The sequence below is a fragment of the Ochotona curzoniae genome, unplaced genomic scaffold, assembly GCF_017591425.1.
Source record: "Ochotona curzoniae isolate NIBS_2020 unplaced genomic scaffold, NIBS_Ocur_1.0 contig_3643, whole genome shotgun sequence".
Taxonomy (NCBI): Eukaryota; Metazoa; Chordata; class Mammalia; order Lagomorpha; family Ochotonidae; genus Ochotona; species Ochotona curzoniae.
In genome coordinates, this window is record NW_024465933.1 from 1486670 (window position 1) to 1496829 (window position 10160).

Below are 10160 nucleotides of genomic sequence, written 5' to 3' on the forward strand. Positions count from 1 at the left end.
GACCAGAGAGGAAACAGGCAGCAAATTCACAACTAGATCAGATTTATTAAAGTTTAATAAACCCACAGAAGAGGCGAATTACTGATGTGCAGAGAGAAGCAGCATATGACAGAGCCCGGTCTCCCAGCAGGCTGCGCTTGTTGTAGTTTGAGGGTCTTGGAGTGTTGAGAGGGTAATGGAGAAATGGGAGGAGGGCGGGCGCTGGAGTAGCTCCGGGGTCACTGCCTTCCCTGGTTCTCACTCCCTGGGAAGGAGGGCTGCGAGGAAACACAGAGGGAACGGGATAGAACAATAGACACTGGCTGTTCTGGCCCTTTAAGGTCCCACTGCCTCTGCTTGCTGTTTGAGTCATGTGGCTTGGAACCAGGATAGCTGTGTCATCGGAAACTAGTGATGTCACTGTGGAAAGCAGTATGGAAGTTCCTCAGGACATTCACATAAGATCTTTGAAAACTTACATTATCTGACAAGTAGGCAGCGTGACGTTTCTGAGTAGAGTGGAAAGTGTGTTGGGCTTTTGGTGTAACCATTAACATGCTGCCAGCAATGTTCACGGTTCCTAGCAGCGTGCCTGGCCCAAGTTCCGGTTCTTGCACTCTTGATCTAGTTTCCAGCACATGCATATTCTGGAAGGTAGTGCTGAGTTTAAGTGCTTGGATTTCTGCCTCCCAGATGGAAGACCCCTCTTTGTTCCGGCATGTGCCTCCGTGGCGTCCAGCCAGGCCATTGTGGGCACTGAAGGGAGTTCATGAGCAGAGGGAACTGTCTTTCAAGTAAAATAAAAAGCAAAACATTTTATTTTTAGAAAAGATTTATTTATTGTTTTCATTGCAAAGTCAGACATACAGAGAGGAGAGACAGAAAGGAAGATCTGTTGGTTCCTTCCTTAAGCAGCCACGGTGGCTGGAGTTGAGCTGATCTGAAGCCAGGAGCCAGGAGCCAGGAGCCTCTTCCAGGTCTCCATGCAGGTGCAGGGTCCTGAGCTTTGGGCTATCCTCCACTGCTTTCCCAGGCCACAAGCAGGGAGCTGGATGGGCAGTGAAGTGGGGCTGCTGAGATTAGAGTCACCACCCATATGGGATCCCAGCGCACTCCAGGAAAGGACTTTAGCTGCTAGGCTACTGTGCCAGGCCCCCAAAATAAAACACTTTAAAATAAAACAAAGAAAACCCCAAGTAATATCTGAAATCCCAGAATGGTTTAAAATCTTCACAGTTCGCTGTGTTTTGACTAAGGGGCAAACGTTTTATGAGTTTAGGGGCTTCTGAAAGGAAGGATTTTTGAATGTCAGCTTAAAAAGTGCAAAGTCAGTAAATATTTGCCCAGTAGTGGTTGCAGCGTCGGTTGGAACCGCTTCATCAAACTTCATAAACATGCAATGTTTTCTTTTTTTTAAGTGCTTAAACCAAGCGCGAAACAAGTTTTTGTTTGTTTCAGTTTGACGAGAAAAGGGACCAGAAAGCAACCGACTGGACAAAAAGCCAGGATCCAAAGTTTGTCAGTCAGCCTCGCCAGGAGCGCAGCCGGCGCCTGCGCCTGCGCAGTCGCGTCACGACGCCGCGCGGCCGCCCCGCCTCCGCTGCCCAGTTCCGCCGGGCTGTGTTCCCGGGGCACCGGTCCGATGTCTTTCCTTCCGTCCGCGGTGGCTCACTGCCCCTGCGATGGCGTCTGGGCTGGTGCAGCTGCTCCGGCAGGGGCCTCGCCGCCTCCTGGGCCCTGCTGGCCCCGCGCTCGCCCCGCCGGCTCGCGGAGTGAAGAAGGGCTTCCGTGCCGCCTGGCGCTTCCAGAAGGAGTTGGAGCGCTGGCGCTTGCTCCGGTGCCCGCCGCCGCCGGTGCGCCGGTAGGAGCGTGCTGCGGGAGGGCTGGGGCGTGCGGTGTGGACACCTGTGGGAGGTGTGGACACCCACGGAATGCGTGGACACCCGCGGGCGGCGTGGGCACACACGGAATGCGTGGACATCCGCGGGATGCGTGGACACTCATGGGATGCGTGGGTGGGTGGCGCGGACACCTGTGGGATGTGTGGACATCTGCGGGAGCGTGTTTTTGGCGGGGTGCACACGTGCGGGAATGTGCTGGACGTGCCGTGGCCTCCTGCTGTGGGGTCGCTGGTGGACATGGGGTGCAGGGGTCCTGTGTCGTCAGGCTCAGGTACAAGGGCAGTGCATGCCCACGGCAGCGCAGCGAGGGGAGGTTAGGTCCAGCGGCAGAGAACCTATTTTAGGTGTGACCTTTTTAGCATATGACTTCACTATTGGTTATGATTGTGAACTTACCTCCTGCATATGAATTGCAACCACATGCTGTCGACAGTAGATTATCTCATGGTTGATTTCAGGAGCAACTTTCAAAACGCCATAAGGTTCAACATCAGATAATGTATTTACTGTTCAGGACCTCAATCTGTGTTATGAGTTAGGTTTCATACCAAGATATAAAATGAAGTTTTTTTTTTATGATTTATTGATTGTTATTGGAAAGGCAGATTTGCAGAAGAGGAGAGAGCATCCATTGGCTCGCCCGTTCACTCCCCAAGTGGCCACAATGGCAGGAGCCAAGCGCTCCTTCCAGGTCTCCCACGCAGGGGCAGGGTTGCCACGAGGGAGGAAGGAAGATAGCCGGCTGGACCTCTGGTGTCAAGCATGCCCGCGGCTCGTGGTAGACCAGCTGGACGCTGTTCCCGCTTCCGCAGAGGCAGCAGGTGGTGGCCCAGCTGGCCGGTTCTTGCCGTCCACAGAGGTCACTCGCCTTGAGTTCTGGGTGTTTGTTGAGGGACCGTGTACATGGGACCGTGTGTCTCCCTCTTGACCGACCGCCTCACACTTCCTTCCAGGTCAATTAACATTGAAAAAAAAAAGTTTTGAATTTCCTCTTAGTAATTAATGTTACAATACAGTGCAAAAACATTTTTTAGATATAGGTAAGGAAAACTATTTCTTACGAAAGGAGCTAATGCAGTCACATACTGAAAAGAAAAGCAAGGCCCAGCACAATGACTCAGTTAGCTAAAATCCTCCCATTGCATGTCCTGGGTTCCCATTTGGGTGCCAGTTTGTGTCCTGGCTGCTCCGCTTCCCATCCAGCTCCCTGGGAAAGCAGTCGAAGACTGCCCAAAGCCTCGGGACCCTGCACCTGTGTGGGAGACCTGGAGGAAATTCCTGGCTTCAGATCAGCTCAGTTCAGGTTGTTGGGGCCATTTTGGGACTGAACTAGCAGTTGGTACATCTTTTCTCTCTGTCTCTCCTCCTCTCTGTAATTCTGTCTTTCCAATAAAAATGCATAAGTTTTTTTTAAAGGTTTATTTATTCTTATTGGAAAGGCAGATATACAGAGAGGAGAAGAAATAGAAAGATTTTCCGTCCACAATGGCTGGAGTTGAACCAATCCAAACCCAGGAGCTTCTTCTGGGTCTCCCACGCGGGTGCAGGGTTCCAAGACTTTGAGCCGTCCTCGACTGCTTTCCCAGGCCACAAGCAGGGAGCTGGATGGGAAGTGGAGCTGCCAGGATTATAACCGGAGCCCATATGGGACCTTGGTGCATCCAAGGCAAGGACTTTAGCCACTATGCTATCATGCCAGGCCCAAGTAAATTAAAAAAAAAAAAGAAAGAAAGTAAGAAAATAAGAATAGTAGGCACTCAACAGTAGGGAAAGAGCTTGGTGAGTGTTCCAGCACTGGCCCGGCAATCCTCAATTCCACATCCCCTCAGGTAAGAGTTCCCCCAAACATGAGTAGACAGGCTGCTCTTGCTGCCTGCCTTGTCTCACAGGGATCAGAAGGGCAGCAGGCGGCTGAGCGCTCAGGGACCCCAGGGACCAGAAGGGCGTGCCACGAGGAGCCCTCTCTGTCCCTTGGTGAGGTGAGAACAGCTTGAGCCTTGAAAGCGTCTTAGTAATGATGCTTTAACCATCTCTTTCCATTTTTACGTTTTTAGTTCAGAGAAGCCCAACTGGGATTACCACGCAGAAATACAAGCCTTCGGGCCTCGCTTGCAAGAGACTTTTTCCTTAGATCTTCTGAAAACCGCATTTGTGAATCGCTGCTATATTCAAAGCGAGGAGGCCAGACGCCAAAAGCTCGGGGTGGACAAAGAGGCTGCCCTGCTGACCCTGAAGGACAACCAGGAACTGGCGGAACAGGGGGAGCGCTTCTCCCGAGCCTGCCTCACGCAGCTGCTGGAAGATGAGTTCCCAGACTTGCCCGCGGAAGGCATCCAGAGTCTGGTTGACTTCCTCGCTGGTGAGGAAACCGTGTGTCACGTGGCGAGAAACCTGGCCGTGGAGCAGTTGACCCTGAGCGCCGCCTTCCCCGTGCCGGCCGCGGTGTTGCAGCGCACGTTCTTTGCCGTCCTCGGAGCGCTGCTGCAGAGCAGCGGACCCCAGAGGACCGCCGTCTTCATCAGGGTGGGTGGTTACTCGTCCTGCATGCTTGGCTGGGCTTGAGGGGAAGAGAAGTGGGTTGTGAAATTCCCTGAGGTGTGTTCCTTGGAAATGTCAAGGCCGTTAAGCAGTGGATCCTCAGGGTCAAGGGCGGTGCGTGGTCAGTGCTTCCTGGGTGTTCCAGGAGTGGGTGAGGGCCGAGAACGCTTTGCAAGGACTTAGCAGGTTGGGAACTTCATGCTGAATTAGCAGCTGCTGTTCGGCTCTTGTAAGTCCCCGGGAAGTACAGATTTTTGTTAACCAGGAGCTTAACTCAATATTTTTTTTATGTGTAATTGGTATAGCTTGGTTGTTCTGGAGTTTATGAAGTGGGAGCAGTTTAACCATCTGCTGTTAGAGAACAGTTTTTTCTCATGGCAAAGAGGCCACATGATCGCACTGAGTCCTGAGAAGGTCTCGATTCAAATGCTTGACTGTCAGATCCTTGGATTTCAGCCCTTGCTGTGTTAATCTGCTTGTTCCGTGTTTGTGCCAGGCCTGGTCACCTGCTCGGGAGGGATACCTCACTGACCGGCAGGTTGGCCTCTGTTGCTTGGTGACAACTGCCTCCTGTCCTGGCTAGGATCTCAAGTAGGGTAGGCCACGCCTGCCTCAGACCCTAGTCCTACAGTTACAGCTTTTTCTCAATAAATTCTCATTAAGTCCTTTCTTAATTTCTAGTCTCTTTATCGTTATAGATTCTGTGGGATTTTAAAGGTGAAGAAATTTTGGTCACAGCTTTGAAAAATCTACAGGATACTCAAGAGACTCCTTGGGAAATGCATTTTTTTAGACCATCATTAGCAATTTCAGCTAAAGATCCTGTTAAACATTGACAGTCCGGATGTAAACCAGAATACCTCAGAAGCTTAATGGAAAATAAAATTGGAAAGCTAATTTATTTGCGTTACAAAGTTTTTTGAAGTCCATGCACATGAAGGATCTTCATGTTTATGTTTATGAAAAATGTGTTATTAAAAACCTGTGCAAGAAAATTTTAGTACTAAACTTTTATTTCGATTTTCCCTGAACTGTAAAAAAAAAAAGAATTTTTTTAAAGATTTATTTGTTTTGGAAGTGTTACAGACAAGAAGATCCTCCATCTTCTAGTTTATGACCCATAGGGCTGCAGTGGCCAGCACTGGACCAGGCGGAAGCCAGGAGCCAGGAGCTTCAGCCAGTCCCACTTGGGTGGCATGGCCCACATACTTGAGCCCTCTTCCACTAGCTGGCAGAAGCTGGATTGGAAATGAAGCCACTCAGATGGACAGATGGGTGTCACAGGTGGCGGCTTGACTAGAACTTTCTGTAGTGTCTGGTGTTTATAAGTCTTCCTTAGAATCCACAAGTTGGAACTGTAGTATTTCCTTCATTGATCTACTTGGTATTGACTGCGAGGCACTCTGCCTGGCCCTGGAACCAAAAGTGGAGTAGAAAGAGCCACAACCCGTTGGCGGATGAACTTACAGTGTGGGGGTTTTTTGGATTTGGGAATGCTTGCATAGGCTTTACTGCTTGAGGGTCCCTAACCCCGAAATCTGAGGCTGAGGATGCTCAGTGCTCAGCAATGTAGATTTTGTTTATTGTTAAGTTAGGAATACCCAACCTATAGCACATTTTTACTTTCTTTTAAAGTTCGGGACTTGTGTTAAAAATGTACTTTGAATTGACTCCTATGTTTCTACTAATTTAAATATTTAAACCATATTTTCTACATTCAGGATTTCTTAATTACTCAAATGACGGGAAAGGAGCTCTTTGAAATGTGGAAGGTAGTAAACCCCATGGGACTTCTGGTCGGAGAACTGAAGAAAAGGAACGTTCCCGCTCCCGAGTCTAGACTCACCAGGCAGTCTGGGAGCACCACGGCTTTGCCTGTGTACTTTGTCGGCTTGTACTGGTTAGTAAGCTTTTATTCTTAGTTTCTTAGCTTTGGCTGGAAGACATTTCCGTAACAGCCACATTGCATTGCAGATTGTCTAAAATCTCACCCTGTGATTGCCACATATTATCTGTTGACTGATGGCTCTCTTGCCAGTCACTCTTAGGGGAAGGTAAGCAACTTATTCTTAAAGTTTTCATGTTTTTAAGTTTTATTTTATGTTTACTTAGAATTGGCAGAGTTACAGTGAAAAGGAAAGAGTGAGCTTTTCCATCCGCTGGCTTGTTCCCCAGATGGCAGCTGTGGCTGGAGTTGAGCCGGACAGAAACCAGGAATCAGGAGCTTTCTGTGGGTTTTCCGCATGGGTGCAGGGGCCCGAGGCTTTGGGGCGATCTCCGCTGCTTTTCCTGGCCACAAGCAGGGGGCTGGAGCAGAAGTGGAGCAGCCGGGACATGAACGGCGCCCGTGTGGGATGTCCCCAACATACAGGTGCAGGCTTAGCTTATGACACCATGGCTGTGGCCCCAACCTGTATTTTTTTTAAATGAAAGCTTCTATGAGCCAGTCATTTATTATATAATTTATAATTATATAATTTGGGCACCTACATATTTCTGTTTAAAGATGAAAGATCTCTTAAATGTTAATTTGTTTTTGTTGGTAGCTTCAAATGAACCTGAAACGGGAAAACAAAGGGCTTAATTGTCCATGAAAAATATATAAATTGTACCATGTTGAGAGCTTATTCATTTTGTTAGTAAAAGTTGACCTGCCCTAAACTGATTTCAGATGTTTTTTGGTTGAAATATTAAATATAAACATGGTCTAAGATAAGCAGATTGCAATTCTGGTGTTTTTGTAATCATCCACGAAGGACTCAGTGGGAGAAGTGGCTTTTGGCCTGGAGGTTAAGGCTGCATTGTCCATCGGGGTGCCTGGGTGGAAAGCAGCCTTCGTCTCCTATCGTAGCTGCCTGTCGGTGCAGGCTGTGGGACACGTGTTGCTGACTGCCGTTCATGCTGCTGCCGCTAGCCCACAACGACTGGATTCAGTTTTCCCACCGTGTCCTGGGCCAGTGTCCGCCTTCCGGGGCATTTGGGGAGTAACCTGTGGATGGCGGCTGTCACTGCCAGTCCCTCTTGGTCTGTGTGCCTCTCCAAGAAGTAAACAATTTGTATAAAGCAATGGAAGATATTGCAAATAGTAACGCTTCATCTTAATTCAGATGTAAAGACAAATAATGAGATAGTGGTTTTTTTTTTACTCATTGACAAACCTCAAACACATCCTTTGTCAGCAGTTCACAGACTGCGACCTGGAAAAAAAAAAGTACATTGTTGCTGTGAGTAACTTTGGTAGAATACCAAGAGTCTAAATTTTCCCCACTCTTTGATTTTGTATTTCAGTGTTTTATTACCAGTCTTTTAAATGTATTTATAATTTTTATAATAAATTGATTTGGGGGGATGTTCACACAGCTAAGGATGCATGGCCATGTGGAGCACTGATGCGAGGGGGGGGAGGAGTGGAGGAGAGTGGGTGAGACAGCTGTCTTCAGTCTCCTTTTATTCATCTGGGGAGTTGGGAAAGGGCCGCTCCCAGCAGCCAACCACATCCCTGCCCTGGGATGGGAGACAGGTGCCCTGTGTCCCAGGGTCCCGGTGTGGAGCGTGTTCTGAGGGCACTGCTAAGGTGGTTTTCCTAGTTCTAAAATGCTGTTGAATTTGTTGCTCCAAGGATGAGGAAATCCTTGGAAGGTCCTTCCGCTGACACGAGCAACCTTTGAGTCAATTCGTCCAGACACTTGCTGTCAAAGCTTGGCCGGGAAAGATGTCCGGTTTGCTCTGTAGTCCGCGGTACTAAATGTCCTCCTCAGGCCTCAGTGAACTGGTTGTCGAGTCCCTCAAGGTCATCTGGACATGCTGTCCCTGCCCAGGCTTCATCAGCTGAGGAGACCCAGTTCTGCCATATGCACTGTATGGTCAGACCTTGGATCCCGTAATTTCCCTCATAGGTGGACAGTTTTGAGTCCAGTGTTCCAGACCCTGTCTGCTGGCATGCCTGTGTCTGACACCCATATATCTTCAAACACAAAAACAAAACGGGGCCCAGCAGTGTGGCCTGGCATCTAAAGTCCTCACCTTGCACGTCCGGGATCCCATATGAGCACCGGTTAGGGTCCCGGTGGCTCCACTTCCCATCCAGCTCTCTGCCTGTGGCCTGGGAAAGCAGTCGAGGATGGCCCAAAGCTTTGGGACCCTGTACCTGTGTGGGAGACCCAGAAGAAGTTCCTGGCTCCTGGCTTCGGATCGGCGCAGTACTGGCCATTGCGCTCACTTGGGGAGTGAATCATCAGACAGAGGATCTTCTTCTCTTTCTCTCCTCCTCTCTGTATATCTGACTTTGCAATGAAAATGAATAAATCTTTAAAAAACAAACAAAACAAAAAAGGCACCTATATATATATATTTTTTTTTTTTTTTTTTTTAAGAGGAGGAGAGGCAGAAATCTGCATCTGCTGGTCCACCCTCAGATGACCATAGCAGTTGGCCAAGCCAGTCAGAAGCCATAGCTTTATCCCGGTCTCAGATGAGTTCAGGAGCCCAAGTCCTCGGGCTGGCTGCTGCGGCTGTCCCGGCTGCTGGCTTTAATAGGGAGCTAGATCAGAAGTGGAGCGGCTGGGCCTGCAGCCGGTGTCCTATGGTTGTCAGCGTCACAGGCCTGACTTGCCATGCCACAACACTGGCCCCTAATTTTTTTTTTTATTCTAAAAGTTGATAGTATCTAAAGTATGTGTTGTTTGTGACTGTTAAGGTGCGACTCAGAAGGTGTAACTGTTTTCTGTGCTGTGTCTCATGCACCGTGTCATTTAGGGTGTTTGCGCTTCTTTGCAGTGATAAGAAGTTGATCGCAGAAGGACCCGGGGAAACAGTACTGCTTGCGGAAGAAGAAGCTGCTCGAGTGGCACTCAGGAAGCTGTATGGCTTCTCGGAGAACAGACGGCCCTGGGACTATTCCAAGCCCGTGGAGAAGCCGAGCGTGGAGAGGACCGTCGCTGCCAGCTAGCCGGGCGACGTGGCCCTCGCCTGGCCAGCCCGCCCCGAGGCCGACGTCCCCGGCATTCCAGGCCCAGCATGTTGGTCTTTTCTTCGTGCTTGGTCACTGAGATTAAATCCGTGTGAGTGACATGTTGTTTAAGTCTTGTTTGTTTTGTCCTCTTTTAAAAAAACATTTTCTTAAGAAATTTTTGGGAAGTCTTTCATTTTGTCCTCATATATTATTTACACAGTTGACTATTCCCCTCAAGTTTTGTGATGTCATAACTTGAGTGACGTATTAGGTTTGTTATAACACGAAGAAAAAAGTGAACTTTTCCTAGGGCCAGTGCCAGGGATATCAGTCCTCAGCCTGGAGGGCTGGCATCCCTGCCTGTGCCCTGGGAAAGCAGTCAAGGACGGCCCAGAGCTCAGGACGCTGCAGCTGCGTGGAGACCTGGAAGAAGCTCCTGGCTCCTGGCTTCCGGTTGACTCAGCTCTGGCTCTTGCAGGCGCTTAGGGAGTGAACCAGTGGGTGGAAGATTTCATTCTCTGTCATTTTCTCTGTAAATCTGCCTTCAAATAGAAACGAAGTAATTTTTTTTGAATAGTGACTCTTCCTAAATGTCCTGATGCAACTTAACTCGGTTTCCCCGAGAGTGCCAGGAAGCTGATGGATCTTGGCATGGGATTGGCAGTCTGTTACGGCGCTCCTGGAAACTGCCGATTTTAAGCAGATCATGACTTACATGCTCTCTACATTTTGTGTGTTTGAATTTTAAGCACTTTTAATATACCTCCTGGTAATTCAGTGTCTATAAAATA

General features: G+C 49.0%; 1 protein-coding gene across 1 annotated transcript; it reads left to right on the forward strand.

Moving 5' to 3' along the window:
• Window positions 1-1641: 1641 nt before the first annotated feature.
• On the forward strand, window positions 1642-9484 carry MRPL44 (mitochondrial ribosomal protein L44). Its single transcript, XM_040982807.1, has 4 exons — window positions 1642-1840; window positions 3935-4403; window positions 6140-6318; window positions 9195-9484. Exons 1-4 carry the CDS (start codon window positions 1662-1664, stop codon window positions 9364-9366), a joined length of 999 nt encoding a protein of 332 aa, XP_040838741.1. The 5' UTR covers window positions 1642-1661; the 3' UTR covers window positions 9367-9484.
• Window positions 9485-10160: the final 676 nt, after the last annotated feature.